This window comes from Manduca sexta, chromosome 23 (genome assembly GCF_014839805.1).
Source record: "Manduca sexta isolate Smith_Timp_Sample1 chromosome 23, JHU_Msex_v1.0, whole genome shotgun sequence".
In the NCBI taxonomy this organism is placed as follows: Eukaryota; Metazoa; Arthropoda; class Insecta; order Lepidoptera; family Sphingidae; genus Manduca; species Manduca sexta.
The window spans coordinates 1,630,491-1,653,782 of record NC_051137.1 but is presented as its reverse complement, the minus strand read 5'-3'; the positions used below and the strand labels follow the sequence as shown (position 1 = coordinate 1,653,782).

The window sequence follows — 23,292 nt, the reverse complement described above, 5'->3', positions numbered from 1 at the left end:
AAATCCTCCTTCTTTTTATTGATAGTCAAGCGCTCACTATCAGAATGCCATCATTATAAATACACGTACCTTTTAAAAGAAATCCTGTTGAAAACGCAGCGTTGCCTGTACAAAATCGAATATAAGTTGTACATAGCGACAAGTACGGAGGGAAGTTGTTACAAAATGGATAAAAATAGCGCGTAACAGCCAAAGTTGTACATGTTCTGAACGTCCAAATATCACGAAGCAGCGCGCGAGGTAGGCGATACTAGAAACGGTATAATTAAATATCCATACGAGTTGATATTAGAGGCGAATAGGTCGTCAGGCGTAGGCCCCCCACGAGATGGACCGACGATCTGGTGAGGGTCGCCGGAGTCCGATAGATGAGGGCGGCTCAGAACCCTGTGGCGCTTAATGAGGGAGGCCTATGTCCAGCAGTGTACGATTCCCGGCTGAAATGATGATGATGGGTCGTCAGATCTGGCCACTATATCAGGATAACCCCACGAAAAAAAATAAAGTCTCGAAGTATCCTTCCAGATCTGGCCAGTATACTTGGATAATGCCAAAAGGAATAATGCCTCGAAGTCTCCTTTCAATGATTCATATACACTGCTTGTGTTCTCGAAGATTACAAGACGTTATTATTGTACAAATGTCAATATAAGCCCGGAGTCTGGAATTTGAAATGGCGATAGGCTCGCCCCCTATCATATCATGGGACGGAACACACTTGGCGAAAAGTGGGTGCCCTGCTTGCGCCTCTGCATACCCCTTTAGGGATAAAAGCGTGATGTGTTTTATTATTGTTCAAATTACTTTTATCAAACTGGTATAAGTGATTATGAATGATCTCCACTGTCCCTGCAATATTATTTCGACTATCGAGGAGTAATCATCTCTTATCATGGGATATCCCACTCCACTTACCATCAGGGGCAGGTCACTTCGGCGTGCCCCTAGAAAAAAAATGTATTGACGACGATCATAGAGTAATATGGCTGTAGTACAAAAGTAAAGCTGTCAGATCACACTGGTTGTCATTAAGACAAAATTACTACCATGGTCGAGTCTGCTCATTTTCCATATAAATCCGTCCTATATAGTGATTCTATCCTCAAATATCAACAATTACTTCATGAAAAATGTAATTGAGTATCAATATCGCTTCTTGTACTTCCCCTATCTACGAGAATACCATATCCAAGCGTACAACTTTTGGCCCATTTACGACATTTATACAGAGATATCAACACGACAAATCTAATATACTCCCCTTTAACAATGGCTTGACCCTTATTCTTTAGGCGTTAAGGTTGAAGATCGCATAGATAATCCCATATGAAGAAAAATTCTAAGTTTGTTACTCGACGTGGAAAAAGCACGGGTTCTATGCACGATACATCCATCATTCATTCCGTGTGCGGTGTGAAAGACGTCTGTGACGATTATGACGTTCGCTTCGGTGATACAAACGATATTTTCTACCCAACAAACTCTTATGACGAGGTATTAAGAGCTATTTTAGTGTCATAAAACGCAATATGAATTTTGCGCATGTTGAACACTTTTGTATGACGCGATGCGAGCAGGATGACGTAAATTCATGAATTTATCAAGCGATTGTAAATTCTTCATCGTTCACGATAGGAATCAAATTTAGTTGCATTACAAATAGATTTGCGATATATCAAACTTAAAATGCAAACGTAACGAAGCTTTGATAAATACCGGAGTAGTTGCTGGGATTGCATCTGATTTTCACGCGTGATTCAATTTGAACTATATTCCTTGAGTGTTACGATTGAAATACCATCGCAGGTGGGCATAATGCTCAAGTGTTAGAGATAGGTGTTAGACAGTTGTCTAGTATTGTTGAAGAGTCTTACATGCATGTTTCGGTAAAATGCATTGGAGTTGTGAATGCCATGTGCGACGGTACAAAGGAGCACCATTTACTGAACGCTGGAAACTGCGTGTTGCTCTATCGTTTTAAACACAGCCTTTAGATCACGTGACCCGTTAAAGTACGCTTTTAATGAAAATCCAGGTTGATGTTGGTATCATTTTTTGTATACTGTTGTGAAATATAGTTTTAGGGTACAATATTTTGAGTTAGAATATCAAGATGCAAAAAATGTTTTTCAAATTAAGAAATATCTGAATTGTTTAGAAATTTAATTCTAAATTAGGAGCCTTTATCTTTTGTTTATCCCTATTTATTTATCCCTTTTAACGGAACTAATTTGAATTTATATTCATTTCATTCCTCAAATCACACATCTCAAAACACGTAATCACGGAAATCCTTAAAAATGGTCCTTCGAGCCGGATTCAATGTTAATTTAAATTGAAACCCTTCAACACGCTAGATGTTAAACTTAAGATCAAATTAACCAATAACGCTCCCTTGTGAAAACATCGTGGAAATCGAATTTTGTTAATTACTTCTATCGATTTACATTCACGTTTCACTGAAATGTGCTTTCGATTGTTATGAAAATATATACCAACGTTGGTAAGAATTAATTACTGCTTGGTATTGAATTAAATTAAATGTATTTGTTTTATGTAAGACTAGCTTTTGTACGCTGCTACGCCTGCCTATACAGTTCTGGTGATAGCCTCAAGTATTAAAGGATAATGTAACTTATCATTTTTCGGAAATCGTACCAATACTCTACAAATTAACGCAAAACAGAAAACGCAACTTTACAATTACCATGACGCATGTGCAAAAACCCGTTAAATTGCCTTTATAATCCACATTTGAAAAATGACAAACTATCGAATACAACATCAACTTTCGTGTAATTACCGGTTGTAATTCTAAAGGTGCAAACAGACAAACACGGCTGTAAGCGCCTAGGATGCATCTTCTTGTCTATCTTATAAAGAATACGAAGAAGAATAAGAAGTCAGTCAGATCTGCAGAAATAACTAATTTCATTATCATTGTGATTAACTTAAAATTAAGCAAAACGAAATTGGATAGTGTGGTTTTTCGACATAACGACAACTTATATCGATTGGAAATCTAAAAATTGTGGTAAATAAATAAAAAACAACATATATTTATTGGACAAAATTTTATGTCTTAAGACGATAGAAATAAGGCAACAATATCTATCAAACCATGAATATATTAGTTCCATCTCTACCTGATGCTGGTGGTAGGATATATTTTACATCCACCCGGTTCGCAACAACCATAGTGTTAAAAATAGTGATACAGTTAAAACCCGTCACAGTAGCCTACGTAAGTGTCACATTCCGGGATCGGTCTGTGTATATCCAGTTCCAAAAGGCCGGCATAATTGTGTCGAGGGGTAATCTTTTCTCATCAGTCGACACTCTGTTGGACCGAACTCCAGTTACCATCAGATGCAGTGCGATCATACTGTATCCGTATAAATAAAACCTCACATTCATGGCCTATATATCAGAATCACTAGATTTTGCTCGCGTGATGGAGTTTTCCGGGATAATTTTTTTTCCGACTTACTTGATATGTATCGTTATATACACCAAATTACACAAAATCATTATAAATTGTAGCCTATGTGTTATTCTGATGTATAATCAATATTACTGTAAAGTTTCATCCAAATCCGTTCAGTAGTTTTTTCGTGAAAGAAGAACAAACATCCATACATCTCTACTATCCTCACAAACTTTCGCATTTATATCAGTAGGATATTTCCAACCACAATACCTATTACTAATCCAACTAACGTGAAATATAAACGTCACCCCTTCTAGTAAACATGAAAATCAATTACAGTGTCCCCATCAATCTGTTAAACCGCCGCGTCACCGCGCGCACATTATTTTTATTCAAACATTCGACAGACAGCCCTTTTCGATGCAACGTGATAAGGAAATGACTGGAGGGAAATGTTTTTGGGGATCGGAGTGGGATCGAATTAAGACCTTTCAGGTTTGCTGAAATATGCTGATTATAATATACTTCTACTGCGATATACTTTGTTTGGTCGGCAGCCTCGATGGCGCAGTTGTAATTATACACGGTACGAGTACGACTATCGCGTTGAGGTTCTCGGTTCGAATTCTTGGTCGGGCCAAAATAATTGTGACTAGGTTTTTCCATCTTTAAAAAAATAATCGTAGTTCGGAGTCAGGAAGTTGGAGGTGTGACCTCCCGTGCTTCGGAAAATACGTGAAGTCGTTGGTCCTGCGCCTAATCTCTCTCCGGTCATGTCGGAATGCCGTCTCACCGGACTATGAGAGTGAAGGAACAGAGTGTACATGTGTATTGCGCACACACTTGTGTACTATAATATCTCAAGCGCACTTGGCTGATCTCCGTTGAGATTGGCCGCTGTGGCCAAAATTCGGTTAGGAAGGAATCACTTTATTTGTTAGTTGTTTGATTTCTTGCCCTACTTGAAATTCAAATCTAATGCCTCCCGATCCAACTTTTGTTAAATAAGCAGGTTGATGTTTTGGTAAAAGAAAAGAAAGTAATTATAAAACCTACAGAAAATATTTATTTAAATTCACAAACGATTTATAAACTTATAAAATAGGTAATAACATAAAAGTGATTAATTGCTGTCGATATTATTTACAATTAACATATTTTAATATTTATATAAAAGACTACAACAATGGGTAACTCTTTGTGGTATTTCAAACCATTTTAATCGTTAGTGTTCGTAAGAATATTACACATCATAACAATTGTTGGCAATAACTTACATAAGTTCACGCCTTTAACTCCGAAGGGTTAAGCAGAGGCTCAACTAAAAATAGCTCAACGAACCATGACTTTTCATTCACAGTTCGTCGAACGGACATCCATGAAGCCTATCGCCATATTGGGGACATGTTTCAAATTCAGGTAACGTGGAACATATATTGAATCGAAAACATAGAATAACTGTCTTAGAAATCAATCTCAAAACCCAACAATCATTGGTCAAAATATGGTAACTTTGATTACAATCCCGTGAAATAAAAATTAACAAACAAAAAAAAATTGAATTAACCTTACGAACCCTTTAACGCTAAGCAACAACCAGACCTTAGTAATATCTTAACTATAGTTAAAGCTTTTTCTACGAATAAACATTTAGTTCACTACATCCCGCTTTCGGGTTATTTTATCACATTTTAGAATTGGTTATAACAATCATATCTAAGTTATAAGATTACATTATTTATTTTTTTCCATTATTGTAACTAGTGTATGATATTTCGGTCTAAAATATAAGTTTACTATACTTATTATGTCTGTTTTTGAAAATAGACGATTTCGTGTTTATTATAAGAAGAAATAATATGGAATCTAAGAAAATAATTTTGCCACCCGTTATAACTAGTAAAGGAATTACAACGTGTTTTATTATTCGCACCACTATGTACAATAAAATATGACAATGAATCTCTACTAAAATTATTTAGATCAATCAAATTAACTACAAAAATTATCCAATAAATGTGACATAAATATTCTCATTAGGAACCCTCAAGCATTACTATATGGTAAATTATAGATGAAGATTTGTAAGTAAGAACTATATTTGTGCTTAATTTCTAATAAAGTTATTTGTCTGTAAATCTTTCTTAAATAAATAAAGAAACCCTGTTTTGAAATCATTTCTTTGTTAGGAACTGAATGACCTTAAAGATAATTGAAAATGTTTTAATTTCTTTCTGTTTCTCTTCATTGTGTATTCATTCATCTATATCCAGCCATATCCGACACAAAAGTCTCCTTCAATAATTAACATAAAGTGACATAAAAAACTGCACATATTTTTTAAATTATAAACAGATCTTCCGCTTATTACTGAACACCAAAAGGATAGTGATACGATATCCTCGCAACATCACCAGGGACATAATGCAGGTCTTGATACGCCTTCACCATCATTTGCTGGTTTACCACCGCAAACGGTCGTGGAGATATGCTCTCTATTGAGGGCAGGGGTCTTAAATCCAGACTTGGCAGGGACTCCTCCTTGGGGACCTGAACGTACCCTGACTGTGGGATTGAAGGAACTGTGTACGTTATCATATTATTGTACATGAACTGATGATCGGAATAACTAAGAGGTATTTGATATGAGGATTCAGCTCTTGGCTCGACTTCGATGAAAGTATCTCTCGTGTATGCTGGTTGGCTCGAGAAGTTGGTAGTATCAACTCTGTTTTTCCTTCTCGGTCTATATTTATAATCTGGATAGTCCTGCATGTGTTTGATCCGCAATCGCTTCGCTTCGTCGATGAATGGTCGTTTCTCCGACTCATCCAGGCTCTTCCATTCCAAACCTAATCGCTTCGATATCTCCGAGTTGTGTAGTTTCGGGTTTAACATCGATATTTTCTTCCTCTGCAGCCGAGACCACACCATGAACGCATTCATAGGCCGCTTAATGTGGTATGGGTTGGAATGCCTCGATAATTTCGCTTGTGGTTTGCTCGGTATCTCTATTTGGTAAGCCATTTATATTTGCTTCATTCAGTGAATTGTTTTCAAAATCTTCTTCTATATTTCACAGGGTTCTGTTAACTATTTCATTTTGACACATTTCAATAAAGTTTTCCCTAAACCTTGCTCCAACTTTTGCCTCCAATTTATTCACTTAATCTGCATCCTTTTGGCATGTGTCATCCGCATCGCAACCAAATCGTTCGAAACACACGTTCCAACGCGCCGGGATCGACTGACCAGATCCGAGAGCAACTCTAAACCCTGAATACCGTTATTAGTCCAACAATAGTCCGAGCACAATGCGAATGACAATTTTCCACGTATTATCTGCGTCTGAATAAAGAGCGGCGACAATGCACTGATTGCTCACAAATTGTCAAATGATACTCTTGTATGTTTTGTGTGGCGCGCCTCGCGACGCTCCATTAAAAGATCAAATGGTATAGTTGGACACAGAAATGCTACTGTTGCGAATGTGACCGTAAACGTGATAATTATGTGATAATTGCGTTGTCTGTTCGCTTTTGTCTTGCTCTTCGGTTTTATTGGGTTTATGTTCGGTGTTCAGCTAAAGTAGGGATGTACTAAAGCTGACCTCCACAACATGTAAACTGTCAAGTCTAGTGTGCCAGTATTGTTACTTTTGTTGAATGGTTCACCAGCTTCCTGATATTAACAAAGTACTATTATCTTCAAGAAAAAGATTAATCATATTTTACTTCTTATCTTAACCTACTAATATTATAAATGCCAAAAATTGTGTAAATGTTTGAATGGTTATATGTTTGTTAAAAATAAACGCAGAAACAACTAAATTGATTGGAATGAAATTTGGTACAAAGGTAAACTTTCTATCAGGTGGGCTGCCTTTGGAGCCAAAAGATGCCATGACCTGCCCTCCAAAATAACATTTAGCTATTCAGAATCTGCAGTTGCCTTCGAATGTCCAGTCTCGGGTGCAGGCCTACCGCGGTTATTGGACAATGTGGGTTGTTAGACCAATCTGGACTAACTGAGCCCTTCCGATCGTCTTCCAGAGGGGGCTTGAAAGACTGTACTCTCAGTTTTTTATTGAAAAGAATTGGATGTAATCTTATTAGCAGATAGATATTAGTTATTATTATCGACGTTTTTCATCTAGCAATCAGTCTCTCTAATCAATTTTTATAGCAATAGCAGTGATATTTTGTGATCTACGCAAATTATAAACACTTAAAATAGCACAAGAATTCTATAATGCAAGTGGCTGTAAAAGAAGACAATAAGAATTTGATAAAGACGGACATGAGATGGCTTCCAGAAAAGAATGAACAAGTGTTTAGAATTCAGAAAGTTTTATATAAACTAATTACTTGACTTGCAAATCAAAGGACATCTCGGTTGTCGAAAAGTAGCTGATACAAAAAGCGATAGTGTTTACTTCGCCTATATAGAATAATTCTGTTCTAGCACTATCAATACAAAGCTTTGTATGCATAAGTCAGGATTCTGTCGCTTATTGACTGCTGACCCAATACCGGCGCGCCTAGGAAACGTTGCACAATACATTGAAATCCGTTGAGGGATTAGACCACTCCTAAGTTTTATTGTGACCAACAATGCTCGCGTGAGCCGTTGTTTGGCAATTGCATTCGACGCTGTTGTCAATGAATGATGTTGAAAATTAATCTAAGGGTCTTAGCAATACGTGTTATTACTGGATGCGGTACAGGCTGTGGACTGAGAGACTTCTTGGTAGGATATTTATATCCGCTAGAATAGCGACCACCGTGCATAAGGTGTTAAAACCCGCCATAATGGCCCACGTACGTGTGTCGCGTTCCGGGATCAGATGTGTATATCCAGTTTCACCAGGCCGGCATAATTATATCGACTGTTGAGGAGTAATCATCTCTCGTCAGTCGACATTCTATTGGACCCCACTCCAGTTACAATCAGGTGCAGTGGAGTTGCTTTGCTGTACCCGAATAAAAAAGACCCTGTACGATTCCCAGGTCGATATATTTGTGTATTTCTCTAATGTGATTGGCCAATTCTTCTTTGACGTTAGGTGAACGAAAAAACACAATTTAAGTTATTTCTACAAGATGAGTGAAAAGCATTCTGCATCTTACATTTTCATATTGGATGTTAAAACTTTGATACCATTGCTCTAATGGAACTTAAAATAGAAAACTCTACGATGGGACTCTACATCTATTCTAGTGTTTTGTCTATATTCAAAGACGTCTTAAAGAAACTAATAACGACAGTGAGTTAGAATACTAATGTGGTAAAATATTAAAAATAATTAAGCCTAGTAACATATTGATATTAATTAACGGAAAAAGCAGATTAAGTTCGACGGTAGAGTTTAAATAATTTAGAGTGGCAACTCATACCACTTTCATAATCATAAATCTGTACAGACTTATTAAGAACTATATGGTACTAATACCCTTTTCCTTTCTTTTGTGTGTATTTCAAATGTAGGAAAAATGGAGACTACTAACGCCATCTATGGTATCGAACTAATAGTAATTCAAGTGATTAAAAATATAAATAGAAATAAGTTGTTTATTTTTATTATATACAAATAATATGACAAATAAAACTAATTGGTAAATAATACAAAAATTATACACCTTACATTATTTTAATTTTAAAGTATATCAGCGCCATCTTTTGGAGTTAAGAAGAACTACCAAGTGAGTTTGTATTATTAGTACTCTACTTTGTGTAGAGCTCCTTTTCAACCAAAATAATTATTACAAAAGAGATGCCGCTGTACCAGTTTTTAATAAATTTGATTCTCTCGCAAGATGACTCTACATTCGTAAAAGTATTTCATTTTCACGGCTATAGAGTATTATGAGTGCTTACTTCCATACTCCTTTTTAACTTTTAAAACTATAGAATCTAAGGAATTAATAACAATATTACACTATAAAAGTAAAATGGTGGTAGATATTTTCTTGACGACCTTAAAATACTGTAAAGAAAACCTCTATCTATAATTAAGGTGAAAAAAACTTACAAACGGTACTATTGTAGTGGTCTGTTAGTTTTATAAACAGGATTTTACCTTAAAATAATAAAATTTAACTAGTTTGCAAACTAGAATATGAAAGTCTCTTTAAAATTAATAAAATGATAAGAGAGAAAAGGCAATTATAATTAATTTAATTTAAACTAAAATAAGCAAAAAGCCAACATCACGCGGTGTTCCCAGGCGGTCACCCATCCAAGTACTGACCACGCCCGACGTTGCTTGACTTCGGTGATCGGACGAGAACCGGTGTTTTCAACGTGGTATGGACGTTGGCGAATAGCAAGCCATAGCGAGAGTGTTCTACATCATACTGTGACGTCATAATACATGATAAAATCAACAAAATACACGAACATCACGCGGTGTTCCCAGGCGGTCACCCATCCAAGTACTGACCGCGCCCGACGTTGCTTGACTTCGGTGATCGGACGAGAACCGGTGTTTTCAACGTGGTATGGACGTTGGCGAATAGCAAGCCATAGCGAGTGTTCTACATCATACTGTGACGTCATAATACATGATAAAACAACAAACAAAAAGCCAACATCACGCGGTGTTCCCAGGCGGTCACCCATCCAAGTACTGACCGCGCCCGACGTTGCTTGACTTCGGTGATCGGACGAGAACCGGTGTTTTCAACGTGGTATGGACGTTGGCGAATAGCAAGCCATAGCGAGTGTTCTACATCATACTGTGACGTCATAATACACGATACTACAATAAAACAAAAAGCCAACATCACGCGGTGTTCCCAGGCGGTCACCCATCCAAGTACTGGCCGCGCCCGACGTTGCTTGACTTCGGTGATCGGACGAGAACCGGTGTTTTCAACGTGGTATGGACGTTGGCGAATAGCAAGCCATAGCGAGTGTTCTACATCATACTGTGACGTCATAATACATGATAAAACAACAAACAAAAAGCCAACATCACGCGGTGTTCCCAGGCGGTCACCCATCCAAGTACTGACCGCGCCCGACGTTGCTTGACTTCGGTGATCGGACGAGAACCGGTGTTTTCAACGTGGTATGGACGTTGGCGAATAGCAAGCCATAGCGAGTGTTCTACATCATACTGTGACGTCATAATACATGATAAAACAACAAACAAAAAGCCAACATCACGCGGTGTTCCCAGGCGGTCACCCATCCAAGTACTGACCGCGCCCGACGTTGCTTGACTTCGGTGATCGGACGAGAACCGGTGTTTTCAACGTGGTATGGACGTTGGCGAATAGCAAGCTATAGCGAGTGTTCTACATCATACTGTGACGTCATAATACATGATAAAACAACAAACAAAAAGCCAATATCACGCGGTGTTCCCAGGCGGTCACCCATCCAAGTACTGACCGCGCCCGACGTTGCTTGACTTCGGTGATCGGACGAGAACCGGTGTTTTCAACGTGGTATGGACGTTGGCGAATGGCAAGACATACAGAGTTTTCTATATCATACTATGACGTCATAATCCATGATATTAAAATAAACAAAAAGTCAACCTCACGCGGTGTTTCCAGGCGGTCACCTTCGTGTGAAAAAATCCTTTACGCTAAATTATTTGTAACACCCGAAGAGTCAGTAATAAATGTACAAAATGCTCTAAAGAACATCACCGACTTTGTATTTGTCTTACATAATCATCCAAATATTTCTACTAAGTTTCGCATTAGAATCATAAGCTACCGCTTACATTATCAAAGTTTTTGTAGAGTCACCTTTGTCAACCAAACACGCATGAATTCACACGATACAACTTTTGGTAAACGAAAGCTATGTGTCACAGCTCACCTGAATTGTATGTGTGTTCTGTGATTTCGAGTCCGTACGTTACTTTATAGGTGGCGGAGTGGCCACTGATAACTAGTGGTGTGTTTTGGTTTTCATAATGCTGAGATTGCCACATAGTTATCACTTTGGATATGTAATATGTTAAAATTCTTTGTTTTTTTATATCTATCACATATACCGCAACAATCAATTATCCTTTCTTTCTTTTTTTATAAGTAAACTTAAAAATTCAAACTCTACTCATTGATTTACCAACTATAACGAAGGAACTAATATTTGTTGAATTATTAACCTTTTGCTTATATAAAAAAAAACTGTCAAAATTAGTAAGTATAAGCATACGTATTAAAATTTACGACAACCGATGTATGTACAATTTGGCATGAATATGAGGAGGGGTATTTGCTGCGTGAAATTTATATAGCTTCGGACCGCACTTTCTCGGAGTTCTAAGGTATAATAATAACTAAGGATAATTATTTCGAATCGATTTTTTATGCCAAGTTACGATTAATGCAAATAATATTTTTTATGACTTAGTAAAATTAATTCTCATTCTAAATTATTATAATAATGTTAAAAAACACTTGCTATGTCTTATCACTCGCCAACGTCCATACCAAGTTGAAAACACCGGTTCTCGTCCGATCACCGAAGTCAAGCAACGTCGGGCGCGGTCAGTACTTGGATGGGTGACCGCCTGGGAACACCGCGTGATGTTGGCTTTTTGTTTGTTGTTTTATCATGTACTAGCTTCCGCCCGCAGCTTCGCCCGCGTGGATTTCAGATTTCAAAAATGGAGAAGGTGCTCAATTTGTCGGGATGTTTTTTTAATTTATGGTGGTATGCAGGTGGTCCGATTGTCCGGTCAGGGTCTGATGATGGGATCCTGGTGAAATCGAAGGAACTTTTAACCATTAAGGTTGCACACGAAATGACGGGAGCTTAAAAATGGAGTAACTTCTCCCGTTTTCCCAACATTTTCCATCACTGCTATGCTCCTATTAATTGTAGCGTGATGAAAAGTATACTATAACCAGCTCAGGAGTATGAAAAATAATTGTACCAAGTTAAGTTAAAATCCGTCGAGTAGTTTTTGTTTCTATAACGGTTATACAGACAGACAGACAAAAATTTTACTAATTGCATTTTTGGCATCAGTATCGATCCCTAATCACCCCCAGTTATTTTGGAAATATATTTCATGTACAGAATTGACCTCTCTACAAATTTATTATAAGTATAGATATGCAAAAGTAGCTCAAAAATTGTCCATAACGAAAACATGCATTTTAAAGTATAACAAAAGAAATAATATCGTGAAGCCAACCAAATAACTAATGATATATTAAATTTTGCGACTGTTCAATTTAGTCGGGTCCGCGATATCACTTTTGTTGAGTTTCAGAACGCGACATTACATTATTATATTCTGTGCTCCAACGCACACTGCTTTGATGTTAGGAACACACCTACATTGCTTAGACAACAGTGAACTTTATACAATAGCAATAAAGCTCAAATTGACTCTACGTATTAGTTAGAAAACGTTTGTATGGGAAATAGAAAAATGCTGTTTTGAGGATTTTCCCGGCAATTATTCGAATTTTTCTCACCTTTTAAATCTTCCCTAGACCTCCACGAATAATTCAAGACCAAGATAAGATAAATCCGTTCAGCCGTTCTCGAGTTTTAGCGAGACTAACGAACAGCAATTGATTTTTATATATATAGATTATGACGTCACAGTATGATGTAGAACACTCGCTATGGCTTGCTATTCGCCAACGTCCATACCACGTTGAAAACACCGGTTCTCGTCCGATCACCGAAGTCAAGCAACGTCGGGCGCGGTCAGTACTTGGATGGGTGACCGCCTGGGAACACCGCGTGATGTTGGCTTTTTGTTTTATTGTAGTATCGTGTATTATGACGTCACAGTATGATGTAGAACACTCGCTATGGCTTGCTATTCGCCAACGTCCATACCACGTTGAAAACACCGGTTCTCGTCCAATCACCGAAGTCAAGCAACGTCGGGCGCGTCAGTACTTGGATGGGTGACCGCCTGGGAACACCGCGTGACGTTGGCTTTTTGGTGACACTTTTAACGGAAGTATCATCAGGTTATAATAATTCAAATTGATACATATTTAGTCATTTAAACAGAACGGCCTTTTCATAATAACTACCACTGTATTATTATTTTCGTCACTGAATGTTGTTACATTTTGTTCGTTTATTTCGTACTTACATCTCCAATACCATACTATTTCTATTACCAGGTACTGCCTTCTGGAGCTGATATAAAACAATCTACACTCACTTTCTGAGGAAAATAAATTAACCTTTATCAGTCCTTAGTATACTAAATTAATAATCCAAACATACGCCATTATCACAGATATTTAATGAAGCTTACCCTCAAAATCAAGAGGTCTTTACAACTGCTATAAAGTGCAGATTTCCTCATTGGTTCATCATCTATCATTAATATTGTCTGATTCATCTGATTCTCTAAACATTGCTTTATGTTTTTATCTACCCATGTTACAGCAAAAACAGAGCCACAATATACTCCCTGCTTATGCTATAAACGCAATTTAATCAAGAAGTATAAAAGTGCGATTAATATTCCTCACATTCTGGTGTTCTCTCTGCTATATAAATGTCTTTGTAGCTGCCTAACTGCGGTGGGACTATTGAGACAAAGCAAAACGCAAGGTGTACGAAATACATTGCTAATAAGTAAATAAACCGATTAAAACTGAATTTCCTGGTGGAAGGATATATTTTATAACCGCCAAAACTAACACAAGGTGTTAAACCGGCCATAGTGGCCAACGTAAATGTGTCGCGTTTCGGAAATAATCTGTGTATCCGATTCCAACAGGCCGGCACAATTGTGTCGATTATCGAGAGGTAATCGTCTCTCGTCAGTCGACATTCTATTGGACTCCAGTCCCCTTATAATCAAGTTCATAAGGGTCATTTTTCTCTACTCGTATAAAAAAGGAATAGATGCAGCGATCAGAAGCAGATATATTATTTTAAGTGGTATACTCTCTCTAGTCTATAGACTTTATCATTACCTCACTTCAAAACTTGCGTTTTTATTACACTCCGCACAATAGATAGGCGGTGTTTGATGTAAACATTCTTACAGAGGCACAAAGCCTTGGCGCTGTATTGAACCCGCGGAGGAAATAAAAATATCATATCAATAGCGACATAAAAGAGCGGCGAGAGACAAGTACACACCACGTGAGGTACCAAAGATTTCAAATTCTATATCTTCGGATTTTATTGTATTTTTTTATCAAAGTTTGATTACACCGAGTCACGTAGAGCTAATGCTCCCTATGTATTTTTGTCTATGAATGTAAACGAGGCCATCTAATAGCATATAGTTACCGTTGTTATGAATGTACACAATGTCAAGGCCATACTCAGTCGCTGCCTAGCGTAAAAAACAAGTCCTGATAATATTGGTCCCTACATATTAATAATCGAAGTGTAATAATTATTAGCTGATATGTTTTTCTTCGCAGTATTGTACCTATATACCAAATTAAGAAAATAATATTAATTAACCGGGTATAATAAAAAATATAATAGCCACACTAAATTAGCCGATTTTCGTTATGAAATTGGTTTGAAGGTCTACTTATTTCCATAAAAAATATGTCCGCTTCTAAAGCTATATACATTACTACAGTGTGCTAAGACTCAAAGCTGTATGCTGTAGATACTTTCAAAAGGTAATCAATCATACGCTCTTATACTGGATACCTTTGTATAAAAAAATGTACTGTATGTATTATATAATGGTATATCTAATAAAAATAAATAAATAAACTGAGAAATTGCTAACCCTTGTAAACGTAGTATAATTTTTAATACACAAGTTAAATCATAATTTAAAAAAAAAATCAAATTACAAAGGAATAAAATCAAATAATCATCAATTACCGAGACACATCTTAAGATCAATCGCGGACAGTTAGCCCACTGTGTAGCAATTCGTTTTGGCGGCACACAGAGCGAAGAAATAACGTTCCACTTCTTTATATTCTTTCGTATTATTTGTTTGTGCGAAAAGCCTGATTTACACAAGAAGAGTTTCTCGCACGACGGAGACGAATATAAGAGAAAATCTCGTTTTTAATAATGTATTACACAATTAAACTTCAGTACACACTCATGCATACTAACCCAGAAGCAGTAGACAGAGGCGCAACTGAAACACCCACCTTCAACCGAGCGTATTCCGCCCCATGATGTGATAGGAAGCATTGTACAGGTCTGGATCCGTAATGAGAACAACACACTTTCACGAACTTAGAATTTTTATTAATTATTTACACAGTACGTAGGCGAGGTATATATCGTATAATAATTCGAAAAGGTCTTATAGGTTCCTCGTAGAGTAAACCATATCGCGATACAATTTTTTCCTGGCGCCATCTATTGGCGTGTTACTAGAACTATAATTAAAAATGTGTACAATAACCTGCGGCAAGTGATTGGTCTGAACAATCACATTGGGCACAAATTCCAGACTCACTAAAAAAACATCACTTTACCCGACCAAGAGATCGAACCTAAGACCTAAGCACTGCAGTCGTACCGTAGCACAATATGCTACTGAAGCAATCTTAAACTTTACAAATCGTGTCTATTTGATTTCTACGTCATGTACACTGAATTTTCATGAATGAGAAACAAATGAAAGCTATTTTAGTATTTATTTAATACAAGAATATATTTTTTTGTACATCCGTCCGCAAAATACTTCTACGAAATATGACATAATTTAAAAAAAATGTGTGAATTATTAATTTGATTTTTAAATTGTTAATTAGCACTTGGTAATGTTATATGCTCATTATATTTCCCATCATTTAAGTACGTTGTTCAAGACTTAATATAGCCTATACGTGATACATTGACTACCCGGTGACGACGATTCTCTAGGTATTAACTAATCTTATGCCAGTATTAATTCGAACCCAAATGCTCATCACAAAGTATTCTGACGAGCACTAAAACATTTTTATTCATTAAAAATCTGATATTTTAACCCGCAAATTTAATTAAAAAACAAACCTCAAACAGTTTAATTCTATCACCATTTATAGCCAATTGCAATAATAAAAACACCATCACACACTTCTATTCGCTGTCCACACACCCGTGCACAAAGCGTGATGTATGTAAATAGTAACAGATAGCGACGGACAGCGCCAAACGCCCAGCACATAAAACTAAGGCTTAAACGTCGCAATAACAATAAGTTAAGATTATAACACCATTTAAACTTCACGATTTGTTTACATTTCACACCTTTAAAATTACAATGACGCAAGTGTATAAAACCGATTGACTTTTCAATCCACATTTGCAAAGTAACAAACTATCGAATGCAACATCGACTTTTGGTAATTACAGAAAATAATAAAACGTTTTGCTTCAAATTCGGCAGCCAAAATTCATACAGAGAATTCCACTGCTGAACAAAGGCTCACCCTAAAAATTCTCAGGCAGACCTTTCAAAAGAGGGCTGCATCAAACGTGTTTCTGTGACCTTTATCAATATCCTAGCTATAAGTTTTTTAATCATGTGCGATTTTACTAAGGCCTAATCCCTCAGTAGTGGAGCAGGCCCGTGCCCAGTACCGGGACAGTATATATTACAGGACTGGTATTTTGAGTATTATTTTATGATAGTAAAGAAGTAAAATTATATCGGACCGATTTTTCTATGCTAAAATGTCGTGACGTATAAATGTCTCCACAGAGGGTTGCCTTACCGCGCGAGGGTTGGCGCCTTTTTGTATTTTCTATTATAGCATTATGCCGCATTATTTTCATAAATATGGCGGCTTAAATGCTCCCGCGGTTATCATCAGATGATTTACAAACTGCTCCGTGTTTGCCCGCTTTGTTAACGTTTGAACCAATTACAAACTTGGCTCCAATGTTGGCTTGTACCAACAATGATTTTTAATACAATAAAGAAGTGTATGAAATATGATTTTGTATAGTATTATTTTTATCAAGGCTTAGAACTAAATTAATTTGGAAATGTTATATCAACATCCAAAACGTTTCTTTGACGTGACATGTGCAGGAAAACAATAGGAATAGGATAGGAATATTTAGTATAAGTTTTTGTTATATCGCTGGTTCACTATTACAAGGTTCTATATTAATTTGTAATTTGTTGCAGAACACAGATTAAAAAATTTCACGTTGCTAAAAATTAGAAAAGACAATAATTAAAGATTCCTCCATTATTTATCTTTCGGGAATATTTAAAGTATTCACTGATAAATACTTCAAATTATGTGATATAAATATTTAAATTTGCACATCAACGATAACATAGAAGCTTGCAGTGGCGAAGCGTCCATACAAGCCGATTCCTACCGGGTTACCTTTTGTAAATTAATTAAAAATAATAAAAGAAAAACATAACAAATATAACTAGAATAATAATAGTATACTCAAACAAGTCATCTTATACTTATTCAATTAAATCAATACTTCAACGAATACGATACATAGTATCAATTCGTTAAATCGTAACTCGCGCGCAGTGCTCGCGCCTCATAGTGTTCGAAGTGAACCCGGCCGCGCATAGCTTCCCTCGCGATATTGTTGTCTCTTTCACACGCAGCGCGGTGTCTTTGTCTAATCTTTTGGAAGTGACGTAAAAATACATGTGTGCGTGCGTGTATGTGTACTTCAGGGTAACTCGAGAATTTGCAGCTTCATGTTGAGCCATTGGCGCGAATTTTTTTAATAATTTAGAACGTATTAATTATTGTTTGTGTATAGTGTGCGTTATTAATATTTGTTGGAGTGTTTTAGGGACCTATGTTCAAAATAATACTGATTATTTTTAAAATTTTAAGTTTAGACATGTTTATGTTAGAAGGAAATTATTAAGTATTACGATATTTTATTGATTTTATTTTCACTGTGAAATGCGTATTACATCTGTAGAAAAAAAAAACTTCGGGTTCCCTTTTGAAAATTTTCACCCTTCGCCACTGGAAGCTTGTAATAGTGAGTTAATACCTTCCTAAAAATTCTACTACATCATATAATTTCCAGTTACATTATTTTTAAGAAATGTTATTTCAGAATTTGAAATAACATTTCTTAAAAATAATGTGAAAAAAGGAATAATTACTTTTTTAAGTGACAGTGAATTATTTTCAACGACTAAATAAATTTGAATTGTATTTTTTTGTTAATACAGTAGGTTTCCTTTTAAGTTTAATAAACATTTTTCCTTTTCATTACAGTTCATCGGTACTTGTAAAACAATGGCGCTACGTGACCGGAGCGTATTGCTACGCCGTAGCCGTGTAGCCGCCGGCTACAATAACCACGTCTACGAGGGTCTACGCATATTGTAACATTTACTGTTATTTAGCTAAGAGGATATTTTTTACTTTATTGTTTTAAAATTATCGTGTATTTAGTATTGTTTGCAGCTTCCTTAGTTTAATAGCTAGGTATATGGGCTATGTATCAGAGCAAATCCCAGGTTGTGAAACACTCCGTGTAAGTATATTTTTTCTGATTCCTTAAAGAAATGTTACGCTGGCCCCAAATTAATGTATAAGAAGAAGAACGGCAGGTCGAAGACACCCTGTACATTACCAGATCAAGTTATATTTCCTTTTAGAGCGACGTTTAAAATCGACAACCGCTACAATCACTTAGTTGTAGCACTGACCAACAATAATTTCTCGCTACAAAATGACCCAATATTTGCTACAAAAATCTCGTAAATGTCAATAAACGCTAGTCGTCACGAGCGGGCGGGTCGCGTGTTCCGCCCCGCTATTGAGCGTCACGTGACACGTCAGTAACCACGTTACTCGTGGACGTAGCGGCGGACGCGGCGAAGCCTACAATGACGTTTCGGAAAACCGACATTTTCAACCAGCTTCGTAGCGGCTCGATGAATTTCATGGTTCAATTTCGCGTTTGCGAATCGAAGGCTATTTTAGGTTATGTAAGCTCACACCTATTATCTCCGAGGGGTGGATAGAAGTGCCACTTGTCCAAACTTTACTGAGTTTTCATCTTTCCTGTTATCTATCGTTGTATCAAGCCCTTATTTCGAGTAATTAGAAACTACTCGAAAGCTATTAGTAACTTTATCTGGAAATTATTATGGGGTAGACTTAAAAATAGTACTTGTACCTTGCTGGCCTCTTGAAGCCTTATTTCATCAGACTATGGAGTGAATATACATTTCGTGACACGCATTAGCGCAAATTAACATTCTTATAATATTTTTTTTGTGTTTTATGTTATGATTTCTATTTTTCATCTATAAAATGAAATATTTCCAGTGATTGTTCTCCCAAGACCCTCACTTCCTCATGCTCATAAGACAACCACAGTCCAGTGTTATTTCGTTGTCCAATGCCGCGTAGTAGGTTAATGTGTTTACGTCGGCCGCAGTGTGTACCCAGCGGCCTGCGGCGGCGCGCTCGGCCGGCAAAACGGTGCATAACGTGATATTGTCATCGCACACATGGAATTGTTTCTGGTATATGCGGGTGGTAAAGTGATCTGCATTGATACATTGATCTATGCGGACACTATGCAGGCCTTATCAATGTGCAGCAACAGTCCAAACGCGTTATGGGGACTGTTTTACGAATTCTAAATACTCGTCACATAAATTTAGTTATAAGTCGACCAAATACAAAAGTCACTGTAATCTAAGCTCGCAAATTAATAGTAACGATACGAGTACTATTTACATTAGCTCTCTAATACGATAACTGATCTTTATTTGAAATTTATGAAAAAGTTTATTATGCAGTATCATCAAGTTGGAGGTTTTTAGAATTACTGTCTCAATGGCGTAGTTTTATTGCGGGAAGACAGCGGTGCTGAAATTTGATCCCGTGTCAGGTATATTGTTGTTGAGTTTTCTTACTCAGTATCAGTATGGAACCCTCACTCAAATCCAAGGGAGGTCAGTGAATCCTCTAGTTGTCCCTATGTCTGCTATGCTATGCTAATTTATCAATTAATGCACGCTTTAACGTTGAAGAAAAATATGGTAAAGAAACCTAGATACTTAAGAATTCTACATAAGAATTTTAACGGTATATAACGTCTGCAAATAAGCACCAAACTAGCATAGTTGAGATCTACATAACGTCAAACTTGTCTCATTAATTTTATGACTATATAAATGATGTTTTGTGTGGTTAGTACGCGATAGTACCCCGTCTGCAGGTAACCCAATGATGGAGGTCGCTCTGTTTCAATTTCACGCCCGCTTGCCAATCAACCGCGCGACACGACGCGAGCCGGTACACGTCTTACATATTCATATCAAATATATCCACACTAAACACTGGTATTTACTGATATACTATGTTATATGAATGACGAAGGATACACATGATTTCTACTGGCATGCCTTTTCAAACTTGTTGGAAATAAACTTAATATTGACAATTTGGGATTTAAACCAGTAATTAGGTATGAAGTTGTACAGCTTATCTTGTGTAAGATGATTTCTAAAAATAAATTAGATAATTCATCCTTAATGGGTTTATTATAAACACTAGTTTTTAATCACCAAAACATACTCAATAACATTGGCTGAATAAGGAAAGCGATTCATCAAAATAAACTGCGTCTTTGATATTTCAAATATATGGTATATACAATAATTATTTCGGGTAAGTTACTTGCCCTTTCTTCTCTAGGAAACTGCTTCCCGAACTGTTGGTAGAGTAAAAACCTGACTGAATCTAAATTATAATGTTTTCATATTAAAATAAGTTATTTAATTAAAATGAATATTCAGTTTGCTAAAAATATATCTAATATTCCCTCAGTCTCACCTTTTCCATGATCCTACAACTTTAAACAAGTTATCAACAAAAAATACACGTCACTCCTTAAATTCAAAGGTGGATTTTGAATCTGTAGAATTTATTCGATTTTCAAACATATCATCACTGGCTTGTACGAGTTAAATATTTTTTTTTTATTAATGTATTTCAACCAATCCAACCAATTCAAGTTGTAACATCAACCACACGAAATTACATCCATTTAGTTACATAGCATACTTTGTAGAACAATACATTTGTACTAGCATATACAATAAGCTCATAGGCGATTAGCGCGCATTCAGACTGTCTATACTCATTGTGCTGGGAGGCTGGGCGCTGTCCTCTCTCATGCAAATTACAAACGTGCCCTTCATTGTCGTTTTGTATGTGGGTAGACAGAGACTATACGGTAATATGGTGGTTATAAAATACCAGTTTAGTTGCTGTGGAAATTTTATTAAGATCTCATAGTCGATACTCCATAGTGTTTTTAGTCCGGTGGCGTAGGTGTTTTGGGTGCGCGGTTCAAATCCCAGGTCGAGCAGTCACGTTGGGTTTTCTGCTCACTAGTCTAGAGGCTGGAATTTGTGCCTGATATAAACTCGCCTCTTATCAGCTTATGGGACAGATCACACATGGAGAAAACTAGGTGGGTTTGCTTCTCTGCCTACGCCTTCGGGGTTAAAAGGCGGAATGAACGCGTGGCGTACAAGAACTTCCGTAATGATTTTACGTTTTATCTACATATGAGGTCAGGTAGTAGTGGACATACATTTTCGTTTTCTTAAAAGATATAGACAATATAACCGGAGCGTTATGCCACTTAGGCGAACGCAGTGGTGGCATTTATGAGGCTATTTTTTATAGAAAGGTTTGACGTTTATTATCGGGCTATACACCTCCTCCAGCTGTCAAAAAATGCGAGGTAAGCTAAACTAATTTGGCTTAAACTTTCGACAACAAGCGGCGTGATAATCGTGGTTTATTTGATTTTTGCCTCGAACGTTAAATATTCTTATATTGAAGGTACTGACGATGAGTAGGTCAAGCGACTTAATATATAAGTAGTTTATGTATAAAAAAATCAATAATTATTTATTTTATTGTAATAAAATACATATCTGTTTTATATTTCTAAATGTGTATAAACCTAAGGCGCCAGACAGACGTTAAAATATTGAGAACTTTCTAGAAATAGCGACAATCGGTCATAATATTGTTTTATTTGTTTACAATCATATTTAAATTATTATAAGACAGTTTCTAGAACAAATTGCTAAAGTAATCGACCGTCTGCGTCACACCTTACATAATACTATTAACCTCGATAACTACAAAATACTACAAAAACAATCTTAATAACTTTTGCATAATATACTAAGGAAAAAATGGTTAAAAATATCCAATGAGTTTTATATGAAAGAAGTATTGTTGATTAAAAAAAAGAACTAATGTTTATTATTACACTAGTTGTTGCACGTGACTTCGCCTACGTCCTTAAGTCACTAAAACATGCTCTAATCATCTATAGCGCCATATTATGACGTCAGCGCCATCGATATAAAAAATCATATTATTTCCCATACGCGCAAATTATCGGAATAAAAAGGAGCCGAAGTGTTATTTCAAGATATGATCTATCTGTGAGCCAAATTTCATTTAAATCCGTTGTGCTGCTTCTGCGTTTATTTGTAACAAACATACAAACATTTTCACAAACCAGCATTTTTAATATAAGTAAGAAATACGATTTTTAGGAACTATCACTGACAATTCGGTGGCAAAAACAACGGCCAGAGTGTATTATTATTTTATTTCATTCTAAATCTGTATTATAAATTAATAACTATTTTAATTTAAACCTTATCACCTGGACATAAAGTTTAAAATTATATATTTTTTTACATCAACATGCAGCGCGTCCAACGAAATATTAATAAACACAGTATGTATAAAAATATATTTCTTATTATCGAGTATTTAAAAACAGCCCAGCCATAAACATGTAGCAAACCTTCTAAAATTAGAACCTCATTCATAAAAAGAAAGTTAATTTCCATACAACATTTATTCACCCTTAAAACCCGCCAGTGTAAACGCGACCTAACAGCCGCACAATTATTTCACCTAAATCAC

The 23,292-nt window shown here is 36.4% G+C and overlaps 1 protein-coding gene and 10 non-coding genes across 11 annotated transcripts; 3 read left to right on the top strand and 8 right to left on the bottom strand.

Moving 5' to 3' along the window:
• Positions 1-4,567: 4,567 nt before the first annotated feature.
• Positions 4,568-6,664, bottom strand: LOC115443764 (transcription factor sox-2-like). Its single transcript, XM_030169322.2, has one exon. It carries the CDS (start codon positions 6,455-6,457, stop codon positions 5,798-5,800), a length of 660 nt encoding a protein of 219 aa, XP_030025182.2. The 5' UTR covers positions 6,458-6,664; the 3' UTR covers positions 4,568-5,797.
• A 2,967-nt stretch (positions 6,665-9,631) lies between these two features.
• On the bottom strand, positions 9,632-9,750 carry LOC115443946. Its single transcript, XR_003938690.2, has one exon. It is a non-coding gene; the product is annotated as a 5S ribosomal RNA (ribosomal RNA).
• Positions 9,751-9,823: 73 nt separating this feature from the next.
• On the bottom strand, positions 9,824-9,942 carry LOC115443906. The gene has a single exon (XR_003938678.2). It is a non-coding gene; the product is annotated as a 5S ribosomal RNA (ribosomal RNA).
• A 72-nt stretch (positions 9,943-10,014) lies between these two features.
• Positions 10,015-10,133, bottom strand: LOC119190360. Its single transcript, XR_005112876.1, has one exon. It is a non-coding gene; the product is annotated as a 5S ribosomal RNA (ribosomal RNA).
• Positions 10,134-10,206: 73 nt separating this feature from the next.
• On the bottom strand, positions 10,207-10,325 carry LOC119190368. The gene has a single exon (XR_005112882.1). It is a non-coding gene; the product is annotated as a 5S ribosomal RNA (ribosomal RNA).
• Positions 10,326-10,397: 72 nt separating this feature from the next.
• LOC119190359 lies at positions 10,398-10,516 on the bottom strand. Its single transcript, XR_005112875.1, has one exon. It is a non-coding gene; the product is annotated as a 5S ribosomal RNA (ribosomal RNA).
• Positions 10,517-10,588: 72 nt separating this feature from the next.
• On the bottom strand, positions 10,589-10,707 carry LOC119190358. Its single transcript, XR_005112874.1, has one exon. It is a non-coding gene; the product is annotated as a 5S ribosomal RNA (ribosomal RNA).
• Positions 10,708-10,779: 72 nt separating this feature from the next.
• Positions 10,780-10,898, bottom strand: LOC115443862. Its single transcript, XR_003938666.2, has one exon. It is a non-coding gene; the product is annotated as a 5S ribosomal RNA (ribosomal RNA).
• A 974-nt stretch (positions 10,899-11,872) lies between these two features.
• LOC115443902 lies at positions 11,873-11,991 on the top strand. Its single transcript, XR_003938677.2, has one exon. It is a non-coding gene; the product is annotated as a 5S ribosomal RNA (ribosomal RNA).
• A 1,058-nt stretch (positions 11,992-13,049) lies between these two features.
• LOC119190357 lies at positions 13,050-13,168 on the top strand. The gene has a single exon (XR_005112873.1). It is a non-coding gene; the product is annotated as a 5S ribosomal RNA (ribosomal RNA).
• Positions 13,169-13,241: 73 nt separating this feature from the next.
• On the top strand, positions 13,242-13,359 carry LOC115443895. The gene has a single exon (XR_003938676.2). It is a non-coding gene; the product is annotated as a 5S ribosomal RNA (ribosomal RNA).
• Positions 13,360-23,292: the final 9,933 nt, after the last annotated feature.

Bases quoted from the DNA above. Each gene is read 5' to 3' on its own strand.
- LOC115443764 (XM_030169322.2), bottom strand. From the start codon at position 6,457: ATGGCTTACCAAATAGAGATACCGAGCAAACCACAAGCGAAATTATCG.